The sequence below is a fragment of the Mustela nigripes genome, chromosome X (assembly GCF_022355385.1).
Source record: "Mustela nigripes isolate SB6536 chromosome X, MUSNIG.SB6536, whole genome shotgun sequence".
Classification (NCBI taxonomy): domain Eukaryota; kingdom Metazoa; phylum Chordata; class Mammalia; order Carnivora; family Mustelidae; genus Mustela; species Mustela nigripes.
The window spans coordinates 29,916,728-29,932,504 of record NC_081575.1 but is presented as its reverse complement, the minus strand read 5'-3'; the positions used below and the strand labels follow the sequence as shown (position 1 = coordinate 29,932,504).

The window sequence follows — 15,777 nt, the reverse complement described above, 5'->3', positions numbered from 1 at the left end:
CCGATGTGGGGCTCGATCCCAGGACCCTGGGATCATGACCTGAGCCAAAGGCAGAGGCTTTAACCCACTGAGCCACCCAGGCGCTCCAACATAACTTTTTTTTTTTTTATTAAACTTCATTTTTTTTGTTCTGAAAAAGGAACCAGAGGAGGAAAGAAGAGAGTGCGTTTTGAGTTTTTTCTCGCCCTCCCCCACCCCTCAGTCTCTGGTGGTGCCCTGGGCCTATCTTTCTGCTGCCGCCTCAGGCCCTTAGGAGTCTCTGAATCAGACCAGCCAAACCGGCCAGTCCTGGGTGATTCATCTTCTCCTCGGTGTCCAACTTACCCGGAATATAGGAAGAATTCCCCACCCCATTCTGCTGTGCTCACTGGCCTCCAGTCCACCATACACCAAATCCCTCACTCCCACAGGCAGTGTGCACAAATGTTTCCTTCTCCCGGGCGATACCCGACTCCCCTTCAAAGACAAGGCTTCCCTCATGTGCCTTCTCAGCTGGAAATTTCTCTGTCTCTCACACCCAGGTTCTGTGGAACGATGGAGAAGACAGTTTTCTCCTCCCACTCATCACTCCCCGGCCTCCTGCAATGGCTTCCAGCTGCTACAAAACCCAGTTCTAAGGGGCACCTGGGCGGCTCCGTGGGTTGGGTGTCTGACTTTGGTTTTGGCTCAGGTCGTGAGATTGAGACCCGAGACAGCCTCTGCGCTCAGCAGGGAGTCTGCTTGAGAGTCTCTGTCTGCCCCCCCCCCCCGCCTCATGTGCACGCAGGCGCACACTTGCCCTCTCGCTCTCTAAAAGAAAGTCTTCCAAAAAAAGCCCAGTTCCAACGTAACCCATCCCTCCTCGTCACTACTGTGTGTCTTTCACATTTTAGGGCACGAGCTCTTAACCTGGGGTTCACAGACTTCCAAGGGGTCTATGGAGAGAATTCGTAGATTCCACCAACTTGGGTAGGAAAAACCCACATAGTTTCCACGGAGCCCTCACCGAGGCTTAGCGGTTTTTCAGGTACAAATGTAGGTAATGATCTACAGTAATTTTAGCAATATGTGTGATTTCACAGTCAATAGAAATCACTGATGCTTTCGCTTCCTATTACAGTTATTGCAAATAGCTCAAAATAGCATTTATACTTACACACCCTCTAAATTATGATAGTTATTCAAGCTGCATGTAGATATTACTTCAGGAACTAATAAAGTAACAGGGGTTACTAAATCACAAATTGAAAATATTTTGGGAAGTGTATTGTTAGTATAATGGGCATATTTTAGGCATTTAAGATGGTTATCTGAAGAATGAGTCCACAGACCTCACTAGATTGCTAAGGAGTCCAAAGGCACAGAACAGTTCCTGGTCTGGGGCGCCCGGGTGGCTCAGTGGGTTAAGCATCTGCCTTCGGCTCAGGTCATGATCCCCGGGTCCTGGGATCGAGCCCTGAGCCATACATCTGGTTCCTTGCTCAACGGGGCATCAGCTTCTCCCTCTCCCTCTGCTCATGCTCTCTCTTAATAAATGATAATACTTTAAAAAATATTTAAAAAAACCAATTCCTAGTCTGGATGCTACTTCTTATTCCTTTAGATAACAGGGATAAAAAGTGATTGTGAAGGCTTCCCTGACAATGTGACCTTTAAGCTGCACTGCATGGACAGGTATAAGACAGCTGTGGGAGAATCTGGGAGAAGAGCATTCCGGAGAGGAATAACAAAGGTAATGGTCCAGAGGCAGAAACGAGTTTGAGGAGATTTTCAATAGGAAGAAGGCAAGGGAGCTGGGAGCTAGTACAGAAAGGAGAACTATTCACAATTGCTAAAAGATAAAAACGACCTGGTAACCATCAACTGATGCCTTGCTAAACAAAATGGGGGAGAGCCAGACAATGGAATATTACTCAGTCTCTAAAAGGAAGACAATTGGGGCACCTGGGTGGCTCAGTGGTTAACCCTCTGCCTTCAGCTCAGGTCACGATTCCGGGGTCCTGGGATCGAGCTCCTCATTGGGCTCTCTGCTCCACGGGGAGCCTGCTTCCCTTCCTCTCTCTCTGCCTGCCTCTCTGCCTACTTGTGATCTCTCTCTCTCTCAAATAAATAAAATGTTTTTAAAAAATGGCTACCTCACCGCACTGGTATTCATTAGAATTGTTTTCCAGATGACTACCTTGGGTTTCTTAAACAGCCGTATTCTAGAAAACTAATGATTCTACCCCCTCAGCAAGCACTTTTCTTTCTTTCTTTCTTTTTTTTTTTAAGATCTTATTTATTTGAGAGAGAATGAGTGAGAGAGAGCAGGAGAGAGGAGAAGGTCAGAGGGAGAAGCAGACTCCCCACGGAGCTGGGAGCCTGATGCGGGACTCGATCCTGGAAGTCCGGGATCATGACCTGAGCAGAAGGCAGTTGCTCAACCAATTGAGCCACCCAGGCGCCCTCAGCAAGCACTTTTCAGCTGTCATCTTTCTAGACACCGATGACAAGTCCCTTCCTGAAACACTGCCCTCTGGCTTCCTGCCTCCATTCTCTCCTGCCGCCAGAACTCTTCTTTCTCACTCACCCTAAATATTGGCCTGTCTCGAAGGTTCCGTCCTGGACCATGTTTTGCCGTCATTCTACTACACATTGCACACACGTGATCCCGGGGCGGTCTCGTGCATTCCATGGCTGCAGTGCTCACCGCCCCCCAGTCACGCTTCCTAGACACCTTCCTAGACGCCTCCTAGACACCTCCAGGTCACCCCAGTCTCTTCCCTCTCCCACGTGCCATCCTCTGCATAGCCACAGCCATCCGAGTGCCCCCACAACCACAACCCTACAGGGCCTGGTCACACCCGCTGTGCTTGACACAATCGTCTCCGCCAGCAAAACCAAGGAGGCACAAGGTCAGAGCCGAACGTGCGGGCTTGTAGGAACTGCAGACTCCCCGGTCCCACCCAGAAGTCCTCTCCCACAGCCTGTGTGCCTTGGGGTCAGCAGGGTGGGCCTTCCCGCAGCCCCCGCCATGCCACTGCGAGACAATTCCTCCTCTACCTCAGCGTAAAACCTTTTTTTCGCTCGAGACCTATTCTGTCATCTTCTGGCGGCGCCTGACCCATGCGGTCTCTCTCCCAATCTGGGTGTCAGCAGTCAGCAGTGTGCTCCTGGACAACCCGTCAGACTTCAGCCTCTTTATTCCCTGACTGTGCAAACTCCACAACTCTCGGGCTCCATCTGCTTCAGCCACCGACACATCTTACCATTGGCCACATCAGCTTCCCCCAAGACATCCTCTAACCCCCCGCTCTCTGACCATGACCTCTCACCTTTCCAACCATCTTACACCTTGGACACCTTGGATCCTCCTCCACCTGACCTTTTGCCTCACGGACTCCTGGGGTACCCTGACCTCTCCATTGTCTCACCAGCAATCAGCCCCTCGCTGGCCTCATCTCCTTCTCCACCCGGGCCGAACCTCATGACTGATGACCTGAAACACTCTTTTATCAACGTCTTCATCTCCCCTCCACCCTAGCGGGCCAGCAAATTGCTATGCTGAAAACATTTCGGGATCTGCCCTCTACTCCCACACGGAGGCTGGTGAAGTTAGCTAGAGGCCATCACAAAAGTCTTGGCACTCAAAGCCACGGCCTCCAACCTCAGACATAGCAACCTTGACCTTGACTGGCTGCCTTCCCATGGCCTCCACGGACCCTTCCAAACTTTCACTGCTTTCCTCGAGCTCCAAAACTTGCTCGCGTGTGACATCTCCACTTTCGAGAGACGTCTCAGTTGCAACATTACCAATAAAATTGGGGCCACCAGCCTCACAGCAGCTCAATTTCCTGCCAGTCTCTCCCCCCTCTAAAACGGAATCAGCCCTTTCCGACCGCCCTCTCGTCTCATCATGTGCAGGCCCATCACCCTCTGGGCACTCGCTCTCATTGCTTTCAGGCTCTTTGAGAATCTTGTTTCATCTCCGGGGTCCTCGCCCCCGACTGACTCTTCAACCTGTAAATGTGCTGAACTCTTCCCTCATCTCAAAAGAAAGATCTTTCCTCAACCCAGCCCCCTTCAACCACACATTTCTATCCAACTACTGCCCTATGCCTTTTGTTCCCTCAGGAACAGAGCTTGTCTTCTGCACCTACCACAGGGCCTGGCATATAATAGAAGTTCAATAAATATTTAATGGGTAAATGGAGATCTTTTGGAAAGAATCATTCATTCACTCATTCATTCATTCTCACTCAGTCTCCGACACATCGTAGACTGTTTTCTACCCTCATTAGCACCCTCATTAACAATGTTCAGTGGATCCATTTTGTCTTGAAAGATAAAACCTTAGAGGTATTTAAAAAAATTTTTTTCCCCTTGAATGTATGTTTCACTCACTCGACAGATAGGTACCGAATACCCACAGTATGCCGGTTGGCTAACTTGTGCGCATCCCACACGATTTCAAGACTTAGCTCAGCCATTCCTGACCCCCCCCTCCCCACCTTAAACCCCCACCAGGCTCTGCTGATGGCTACACTTTTCCCCACAGCTCTCTCCATGTGCCTTTGTTACGGTACTCACTACACTGTGTAGAATTTGTAGGTTACGTATTAGTCCCTTCCATTAAACCACAACTTGCTTATTTCTTAGTATCCCAGGCACCTTACACGTATCTGGCACACAGTTGACATTTAGTGTAATGTTATCAACTGAACTAGATCCCCTACATCAATTAGGTTACTAGGTGTGGATTCTCTCTCTCATACCTGCTTCCTTCTCTCTGTCCTCGAAGCTTCCATTCCCGTTCAAGCCCTCACCCTCTCTCTCTCAGCCTCAAAAACAGAGAAAGTGGGTGTAGACCACTCCTTTAAAAAGCTTTCCTGAACTGGGAAAAAGAGATAAGGCAGTGTGTAGAGGTCAGGAGCGACTTTTTTTTTTTTAAGTTTGTATTTATTTTTTGTAGTAATCTCTACACCCAACCTGGGACTCGATCTCCCCTCCTCAGAGGTAACTACGATTTCAGTTTGTTTGTTCACCTCACAGATCTTTTTCTCTGCGTTGATGGGGGGGGGGGGGGGTGTTTGGTGTTTCATTGGGAAGGGTGGGCTTATACAAATGGCGTCATGAGGGGCGCCTGGGTGGCTCAGTGGGTTAAGCCGCTGCCTTCGGCTCAGGTCATGATCTCAGGGTCCTGGGATCGAGTCCCGCATCAGGCTCTCTGCTCAGCGGAGAGCCTGCTTCCCTCTCTCTCTCTGCCTGCCTCTCCATCTACTTGTGATTTCTCTCTGTCAAATAAATAAATAAATAAATAAATAAATAAATAAAACAAATGGCGTCATGATCTGTGTATCATTATCATTCTGCAACCTCTCTTTTCACTTAATAACATCCCCACATGAGTGTACACAGATTTGCCTTTTTTTAAACTGCAGCTCATTTAGCTGCTCTATTGGTGGAAATTTCAGGTGCTTACGAATTTTTTTTTTATTCCATATCCAACGCGGCAGTGAACACCCCTTCTGTATGTTTTTCATGAACGTGTGCAATTGTTTCCCTCGGCTGTATTCTTACAAGTGGAATTGCTGGATCATAAGGTAGCCACATTTAAGATTTTAGTATGTCCCACCACATCTGCCCTTTAAAACATCTGTATCCAGTTACATTCCCCAGCAACATGAATGAAATTAGCTGGTGTTAGCAGCCATTGTCTCTTTGTCTCTTATTTTTGCAACTCTGATGGATAAAAAATCTTTGTTTCATTTTGCTCTTCCCTAAACACTGGTGACTGTGGGATGAGTCTGGGTTTGTAGGTTAGTTGTCAATTTCTATTCCTTTTCACTCCCCCCCCTTCTGTCAGTTACCTGTTTATTTCTCACTGAACTGGAGAAGCTCTTTTCACACTTGAGAAGAATCATTTGTCTGTGACATAGGTTGCAAATCTCTTCTCCTTGTTTGTAGTTTGTCTTTTGTTTATAGCATCTTTCAGTATGCAAAGGGTTTTTTTTCTAATTTTAGAAAGTTTAAATGTGTCAGTCATTTCTTACATGGCTTTGGGATTTTGTGTCACAATTAGAAAAACCTTCTTTATCCCTAAAGCTATAAAAACATTCTTCTATATTTTCTCCTTATATTTTTAGAATTTGTTTTTAATCCATCTGGAATCTATTTTTTGCCTAGTGTTTGTGTGGGACAGTCTCGTTTTATTTTTTCCTGATGGATGGCCTATTTTTCCAGCACATTCTCTTGAATAGTCCATTCTTTCCCTGCTGACTTACATATGGCAAATTCCCATGTAAACATGCATTTGATCTTAGTCTCACTTTTCTGTCCTGTTGCTCTTTTTGCTACTCTGATGCCTTTACTTACTTATCTTCGATTCACTCATGGCCATTTAGCTTCCACCCACAACTTCCCTGGAATTATTATTCCTTAGTGTATTAATGACCTTCATATTGCCAAAGCCAATGGATATTTTTCAGTTCCATTTGTTATTCTCTCCCATTATGCTACATGGTACAACTTTCCCTCGATTCTTCTACCAATAAAAGTAATGATCATAACAATATCTTCTGTTCCCTAGTTACTCTATGTTGGGCACTGCTTTTTTTTTTTAGGTATTTATTTATTTATTCGAGAGAGAGAGGGAGAGAGCTCAAGTGGGAGGAGGATCAGAGGGAGAGGGAGAAGCAGGCTCCCCACTGAGCAGAAAGCCTGATGCGGGGCTCAATCCTAGGACCTTGGGAATCATGACCTGAGCGGAAGGCAGGCACTTAATGGACTGAGCCCCCCAGCGTCCCTGTGCCCGGCATTGCTGGACCATTCCATATGCCAAACACAGCAAGTATGCCTCACCACAGCCCTCTAGGGTAGATACTAGTACTATCGTCATTCCCACTCTACAGGTGGGAAAACTGAGCTATAGAGAATTTAAGTGTCTTATGGTGTAAGCTCCGAGGGTTGGTTTTTCTTTTCTGCCATGCCAAGTGCCTGATTTAAGTTTTATTGCAGAAGTATCCACTTCAAAGAAAGCTGACTATCTGGAATAAACACTGCCAGCCTCCTTCAGGTAAAGAGTCAGCCCTCCCTCCACTGCCACCACCCGCCACGGGGCTACTTTGTTTCAGAAATCTTAGTTGATTTCCATAAGAGACCATTTGGGCCACATGTTTTTTCTCTTCTCCTGCTTAAAATTCTCTTATGTTTTAAATTTGCCCAACTAGGGGCGCCTGGGTGGCTCAGTAGGTTTTGCGTCTGTCTTTGGCTCAGGTCATGATCCCAGGGTCCTGAGGTTGAGCCCTATGTCCAGCTTCCTGCTCAGCGGGGAGTCATCTTTTCCCTCTGCCTTACCCATACACTTCCCCCAGCTTGTGCTCTTTCTCTCACTCACTCTCTCAAGTGAATAAATAAAATCCAATAACTAACTAACTAAATAAATAGATTCATCCATTTAGAGCAAGCCCACCAAATCCTAGACCTAAACTCTCCATCTCAATAAAAGCAGAACGCCAGACCCACACCCGGTTTCTCTTTCTCTATCCTGCGACCTCACTGTGTGGTCCCAGCTGTGCCATGTGCTTTCCAGGACCTGCAAATAATAAACTTTTCTGGTCTCCAAGTTCCCTGGTCCTTATTGCTGAGACCATCTTGCAATCGTAAGAAGCCACAAGCGTGGGACCAGCCAGGACAATAGTTATCAATAAGCCAAGAGCAGCACAGAACACTTGTACCAACATCGCTCATGAGTAGCAAGATGAAATTTGAACCCAGGTCGGTCTGGACCAAAACCTAAGTTTCTCAACACACCTCTTTCTAGCCTGTCCTCTGTCTCCTTCTTCAGTTCCTGTGCTCCTGCATCTTTTTGGATTTTGAAAGATTGTATCTATTTATTTGACAGAGAGAGTGAGTTAAGAGTGCGAGGGATCCACGAGCAGGTGGGGAGAGGCAGAGGGAGAAACAGACTCCCCGCTGAGCAGGGAGCCAGATGCTTGGCGCGATCCCTGGGATCATGACCTGAGCTGAAGACAGACGTTTACCCAACTGAACCACCCAGGCATCCCATGCTTCTGCATCTTTTATTAAACAGTGGCTTTCCCCAGGGTACGGCCTTAATCACTGCTCTTCTTAGAAGACCATGCACCATGGGTAAAGGATTGCATTCTGGTTCTCTGCTTCAGTGCGGCTGCACTGACTTATCTATGCCCAAATGATCCCATCAGTATGGAGAAAACACTGCTTTTTATTACAAATCCCTGGAGCTTGCCCCACCTCTGCTCTCCCGCCCAGTTTCTGAGAGGCTTTTCATTTCTACTTATTTGAGTTTGTATTATTTGATTTTGTATTAGTATGCATCATGTTTATAATCAGGAAAAACAATAAGGATATTACCAGTGTAATGGAAGTAGATTAGCCTCTAAGGGACCGTATCAGCTCAGTCCTCCCAAACTGTCATTACCAAAGCAGTTTCCAATGTCAGATATGTTAAATGCATGTTGCCAAGAATCGTGAAAGATTTAATTGAAAAGTTCCCGAGCCATCTGCAGCTGAGATGACCCCAAATATCCATCCCCTTTGCCCAGAGTCCGATTTATTCTCAATGGAACAAAATTAGCACAATAAGCAAAGCTATAAAAAGCAGAGATGTCCGTCTAGAATTTCCAACGAAAAACCAAATTCAGTTCAATTATTAAGCTAAATATATTTACTCATTATCGGTAAATGAGTACAATTGTTCGAACTTCAAGGGAGAAACAGGCGAACTGGAGATCCAGTTCGGCTAAGAAGCAAGAGGATCCTCAAAGGATGAACAGACACTGCTCAGAATGATGAATGGCTTTTTCTGAGACGGGCCGTGTGCTAACCATGTGACATCTAGTGAAATGCACATGGCACCTGACCCCCTCCTTCAACACATCCTGGTGCCTAGCCATCCCACCCGCCCCCCACCCCGCACTCCACTCTTAACACAAGCTGCCCCCCCCCCACAGCCCCGCAGTCTCTCTGTGTATTCCTGCTCGGTCTGTTTCCGGAACGGGTCCTTTGCTCCATCTGCTGACTTACCCTTAGCTTTTTGTCGGTACCCCAGTGTTTACCACACTCCACTCTGATCCCTGGGTGATCTTGCATGTGTCTGCGGCTGGAACACAGCACCTCTACCTTGACAATCCCAATCGATATTTCCAGGACTGACCTCTAACCTCTAACCTCTGCCGACCTCTAACCCCTGCATATTCAGCTGCCTACCACAGAAGGTCATCAGGGGGTCTCAGTAGGCCACGGACAGCTCAACCTCAACAGGTCTAAAATTAATTCTCCTGCTGAATGCTGCCACCATTTGTCCACTCTCCAAAGCCAGAAATCTGGGCCTCATTCTAGATCCTTCTCCTGCCTTCACAACCCCATACCAAGTCTCTGCCGAGTTCTGTTGATTCTACCTACTCCATATTTACCAAACCTGCCTCCTCTTTCCTATCTCAGCACCTGTGTTAACTCTGGCCTCCATCTAATTGGTCCAATAGTCTCCTAACTGGTCTGCTTGCCCTCCCTACCCTTCCAAAGAACCTACTTCAAGGCCAATCAGACTATCTCCTTCTCTCTTTTTTTAAAGATTTTATTTACTTATTTGAGAGAGAGAAAAAGAGCACACACAAGCAGGGGCCAGGGAGAGGGAGAAGCAGCTCCCGGATGAGCAGGAAGCCCACCTCGTGACTCCATCCCAGGACCCTGGGATGGTGACCTGAGTCAAAGGCAGAAGCTTAACCCACTGAGCCACCCAGGCGCCCTAAGACTATCTCATTCTACTTCATAAAACCTCTCAATGGCTCCATGTCTGCACATTCTAGAAATTGCCCCATGACCTGACTCTGCTTCCCTCTTCAGGCTCATCTCCCCCGACTTTTCCCTCGCTCACGCCAAGCCCCAGCCCAGGGGCAGACATAGGTACTGTGGGACATCAAGCTTATGCACTTAGAAGAAGGGCCCTCCAGAAAGTCAAAACAACATTATGATGAAAAATTAGTTCCAGGAACTTGGCAGGGCCTATGCAAATGAGGGCCATGAAGCTTAAGCTTCATTAGCTCCACAGTCTATCTGCCTCTGAGCTAGCTAAACCAAGGAAGCCATAGATCTCTAGAATATTCCATAGTCTTCCACACTTCGCCTTTGTACAAGCATTCCCCCGGCCCGGACTTCCCTTCCCTCCATTCCCTTGTCTGTCTGGCAAGAGTTCATCCTTCAAGGTCCAGATGAGGAGGGAAGGCTTCCCAGACCTTTGTTGTCTCCTTCGTGTGCTCTTTGTTACTTGTCCTTTACCTCTTTGTGCCTTGCTCTTCCCAGAGCATATCACACTTGATGGAACTTATTTGTTCAAAACTGGCCTCCCCTGTGAGTGCCTCAAGGCCAGAGACAAAGTCATTCCTTTTTAGATTGTCGGGGCACAAGGTAGGAAGGACTCAGTACGTGTCTGCCACATGGAATAGAGACCTCATCCACGTATCTCGGAAAGATACCTTTCTTTTGGCAGAGTGCATGGACTACAATGATTGGTGGAAATGGAAACCTGGGGTGGAGGGCAGCGCTTGGTACATGTCCACGGCTATTTTGGGGGGAGATCCAGGCAGGTCCCCACGGTGGGCTCCTCCCCATGGCCTCCCACCAGCCTCCACACCCCGCCCCCTTCCTTACCTGTCCTCCTTGTTGATCTGGTCCCCAAAGCCCACCGTGCTAACGATGGTGAGCTTCAGCCCCACGTTACTCTCTTGGAGGTCGTAGGTGTTGGACCGGAGCTGGACACCCGGCTGTGTGTGGGTGGCCGGCTCCCCCTCAAACTTGGTGTTGAACAAGGTGTCCATGAGGGTAGACTTGCCCAAACCTGTCTCTCCTGAAAAGCAAAAGATTAAATTATGGTCCGTTCCCAACGGCCCTGCACACCCCACATTGGGTTTTGGACGTGTGTTCATTGACGTGGGAGCACGTGCGCGGTCACTGAAGAGTGTGTGAAACTAGATACGACTGTTGGCTCTCAGGTAAGTGGAAGACACTGAGAGGAACTGCATCAATGTATCAGCAGGAACATCTCAGGAGAGTGGAACCTGGGTAATTTTCCTTTTAGTCTTCCTATTTTTGTGTCATTTCAAGGTTGCAGACGCACGGCTTTTATCGTCAGAAAAAGAACTCTGTTGCAGGCAGTGATGGAGAGGTAGCAGTTATACCTGGAAAAAGTCCAGAAGGGCACACAATACACTCTTAGCAAGACGGCTATCACTGCGTAGTGGGGGTGATATGCGGTTTTCCTTTCTCTCCTCTTGCTTCTGTGTATTTTCCAAGTTTTCTAGGTGGAACATGCATAGCTTTTGTGATAAAAATTAAAGGTCTGTTTTCAGTTTTCATCGCCACCTCACCTCCCTGCCGGGCCCAGACTGCGCTCTGCATAAGCCCGGATGTGTATCCCAGTGGGGAGGCCATTTTTAGCTAAGGGGGAGGGAAATTAGCAGGCCACACATTCTTCTTCTTAAATTTCAAACAAACCCGTCATTTGTTTGTTTAACTAACAGGCTGCGGGATACTAATAAACTAAACCATTGGAATTTCAAGTCTTGACTTTCACACCCAGGGAGAGGAGTCGGGGGAAAGCCTGCGGACACCGGTGGAAGTTTTGTGGAGGTCATTCCTGAGAGACCCGAGGGAGGTCAAGCCACTGCCAGGAGCCAAGGGGTCTTCAGGGAAAGAAGACGTTGGAGGAGAGTTAGTTGGTGGCCTGGGAGTTGGGGAGGAATGTGCCAGAAGGCCCCAAGCTGGGCTGGGCGCTACAGAGGCTTGTCCTCTCCAGAGATCCAAACCGTATTTGGGCTTTCACCCTGCCCGCACCCCCCCAACCTCCAGCGAGTCAGGAATGCCAGGAATAAAGGGTTCAGTAGCTAATCACCCCGGATTGCCTCTTCTGGACCACCCTGCTCTTCTGCTCTCCAGGGCTAGGGTTAGAGCCGCACCACAAGAGCACCACAAGAACGTGTAAACGCACGTGCCCTTCCCCTTCGGCCCTCTGGGTGTGTCTAGCTCTGCCTCCTGCCTGCCTTTCATCCTGAATGATGAGCCATGAATACAGGGGGGGGCTTTTTCAAATCTCTCTCAGATGAGAGCTTTCTGTGTGTGTAGCGACTGATGAGAGAGATTGAGAACAAGAAGAACATTCAACTCAGCCTGGCTCCCCAGCCCCCCAACCCAGCTTCGTAGCCAGGTCTCACTACCATGGTGGATTGCCAGGGTGCAGGGAAATGGTCCCTCCCCCCAGATCATGTTTCCAGCCAAGGTCTGCTATACCTATTAGCGGCAAAGATTCTCCCAGAAGAGGCCCTCCATTCCCCCCCTCCCTAAAGGAACAGGAAGTATTTGGGTCTCCAGAAGGATTGAGTGAGATGGGGCCTTTGCCATGGGAGGTGACACATTTGGCCAAGCAACGGAATGTATCACCCCCTCTCCCCGCCCCAGGTGGGGGTACAGCTCCCTTGAGAGGAGACAAGAGCCGCTGATGTGGGGACACAGCGGGTAGCTCCCTCACCTCCCCTCTGGGCCCCTTGGAGCCCATGTTTGTGTGCGCCTGATGAACTTTCCAGGGACGTCCCCACCTCCTTCTGCTCCGTGAGCTCTCAGCTAAGTTCCCCGCAGCTCCTAGAGTGCTGAGCCCTGTCCCCTAGCACCCAGAGCTGGCTCCCCAGCCCCTGATCCCAAGATCCTCAGAGAACAGGGATGGGGCATCTTCGGTGCTCCTCAGAGTAAGTAGCCCAGGCGTGCCCGTGCCCAGAGGCAGCTCAGGCGGCTGCTGTTTGCACAGCTGGAGGAATGGAGGGCCGCCAGACAGAGCAGGGCAGGGCAGGGCAGCGCACAGGGGAGGGAGCGGCGGGGCAAATGACCATGCGAATGCCTGCCAGCACAAAAGGGCTGTGGCTATTGGATGCCCAACGATGAGTGGAAGACAGGAACCCGCAGGCGTCCAGGGAATTGTGATAAATGCAACCCGAGAAGAGGACAGAGAATCAAGCGAGCTCGTCCATCAGTGTGGAGCCTGCAGGGTGTGGGGGTCCCTCTCCGTGGTTGGCACGGACCCAGCCTGAGCCTAGGATGTGGTCCTCTCCCACGCTGCCCTGGGGACCCAGCATGGAGGAGGATCGGGTCAGGTCAGCAGACTCCACACCCCTGCAGGAAGGTGGGGGACTTGGCAGTTTCCAACAGGAAACCTGGGGAGTCCCCAGGGTTCAATTTCTCTCTCCTCCTCCCTCCTCCAACAGACAGCGGGATTTCTTAACCCTTTTAAGGTCGTCATCACGGGCCCAGAAGACTCCATCTCGCTTTGCTTGATGGAGATAGGATGCTGGAAACACCCGTTTTTGTTTTTTTTTTTTAATTTTTTTTTAAAGATTTTATTTATTTATTTGACAGAGATCACAAGCAGGCAGAGAGGCAGGCAGAGAGAGAGGAGGAAGCAGGCCCCCCGCCGAGCAGAGAGCCCCATGCGGGGCTCGATCCCAGGACTCTGAGATCATGACCTGAGCCGAAGGCAGCGGCTTAACCCACCGAGCCACCCAGGCGCCCCAACACCCGGTTTTTTAAACAAAGAATTTCCATTGGAAACGTGTAACGTGAGATCCGCTTTTTCAAACTACACTGCCTGGGATAATCCACCCTTTTTCCCTGTCTGCCGCTAATGTCCACATCCTTTGCCCGGACAGATGCATCCCCCAGAAAACGAACAGGTTCAGACTAATAATGATAGCGGTGGCTTCTGGAGCACTTTCAACGTACCAGGCACAGCTGTGACATGAAACTTTCCTTATTTGTTCCCCACAATGAACCTAGGAAGTAGATATTACTATTTGACTTTTGGTTACGAAAGGGTTAGCCAAGCCACTTGCCAGCCGTGTGAATTTGCCCTACTCCCCAGTCTCTCCATTCCTCTCCTTCCTCATCTGTAAAAAGTGGGAGGAAGGAACTGGTCTAGGGTCCCTGAGGAGTCACTGGCAGAGCGGGCCCTGAATCCAGTCAGACACTGGAGCCCAGACGTATAACCAATAAGCCCAAGTGCGTCCCACGGGCATGCAGTATCAGCTCATTTGTCACTCGACAAATGTTCACAGGGCCTCTCACTGGAGCCATGCATGATTTTAGGGATGAAAGATACAACAGTGCACAGGATAGCCACAGTCCTTGTTTGCAGGGAGCTCGTGGTCCCCGCAGCGGAGGTCTCTGCCAGCTGTGAATGAAGAGAGCCGTCTCCCAGGTTCAACAAGGAAACTCTCCAGGAACCCTAGGGAGACTAACGACAGGAACAAGGTCATAGTCGGCTCTGTAACCTTGCCCTCTTCTCCTTCCTAACCTTGCTGAGGCCTGGCCCGGAAGGGTTGTGCTGAAGCAGCCTGTTGCAGATCTCCTTCTCATGTGTGTTTTATTCCAAGTTCAACACGGCCCAGTTGAGCCTGGAATCCTGAGCAGCTTCAGAGTAAATATTATCATTATGACTCTCTGCACTCCTCATGGGCTGGTACATTTGGAGGGCAGCGTCCCTCTGGAGCTCCTTCCTGGCAGAAAGGAGCAACCAGCCCCGGGACATTGGTCCTGCTGGTTCTGGTGGCCGAGGCCTCCTGCACTAGATCTAGGCTCCTGGGATCTTTGCCATTAACAGAGCTAAGCGATTAGTATATGTTTTTTATCAGGGGTGGGGGAGGGTTGGGGATGGAGAGGGCAACCTCAGCCCACTCAGTAATTATTCCATAATAATAATTATTATAGAAGTCATAACAGGAGTCATAACAGGCCCTCTATTGGGTGCCATTTATTGGTAGCCTTACATATGAATTAGGCTCTGGATTCACAAAACTTCTGTCTCTCAGTCCCACCACGCACTTGTGCTCTCGGGCACACACTCCCGTCAGGGTAGAGGGTACTCAGTCTGCTGGGGCTTGGACCCCTACGGCCACCAGCCCAGCACCCAGATAAACAATGCTGTGATCCGAATGTCCTAGGTCTCTATTCATAACTGAAGCTAGGGCTACTATCAGTTCGACCTTAACATGCCCTCTGAGAAAAGAAGAAAAAAAATCCTTCGGGAGGACAGAGGCTAGGCCCAAACAGACTTATCTGAGAACAGTCATTACAGGAGTAAACCTGATAGTTATGCACCAGCTGTAGGCCTGAAGGCACGGCCACCGAAAGTCCTGCGGGAGAAAAGGTCACCTCCCGCAGGCAAGCTACAGACCCCTGTCCAAGCCAGTGACAGTACCCATTCCCATGGTTGAGCTGAGATTGCAGCCTAAGAGCCCATCTAAACCGCTCATGACCTCGGCCCAAATTGTGGGTTCTCTGAGCAATGACAGGGTTGTGAGAACAGAGAGCAGGAGGTGTGCGGGCTGCCGGCTTATTTGGATCAGTGATGGGGAATGAAACGAACCCAGTCCAGGCCGGGGCATCCATGAGGCGCCCCCGCAGCACCAAGAGGGGGGCTACTAGGGTGATTTCCTGGGACCTGGCAGGTGCTGCAAGAAAAAGAGGGGGTGACTCTTGGGGGTGAGGATCTCCTTCCTGCTCCTCCCCTCTTGAAGGGTCTGGGGCGGTGGAGAAATTCTACCCCAGCAGGGGCACACCGAGTGGCTGCCGCTGTCCCGCTCCTGGGCGGGACCTCGAGGACAGGGGTTCGCTCTTCCTCCCACTCATTTGCCTTGAGCTTGGCTGCCTCCTCTTCAGGACCCTGAGGGAGCCCATGGTCCGACGGTCCAAGCGCACTACACTTCCGGCCCTCGGAGGGCCACTCCGATTTCTGCAGCC

At 49.6% G+C, this 15,777-nt stretch overlaps 1 protein-coding gene across 7 annotated transcripts in view; it reads right to left on the bottom strand.

Annotated features, from left to right (window-relative positions):
• SEPTIN6 (septin 6) overlaps positions 1-15,777 on the bottom strand; it is a 61,692-nt gene that overhangs the window by 25,021 nt on the left and 20,894 nt on the right. For all 7 annotated transcript variants that reach the window (XM_059385805.1, XM_059385804.1, XM_059385806.1 and 4 more), the window contains one exon: positions 10,648-10,843. In XM_059385805.1, the coding sequence (XP_059241788.1) occupies positions 10,648-10,843 (196 nt within the window). The remainder of the gene's footprint in view (positions 1-10,647; positions 10,844-15,777) is intronic.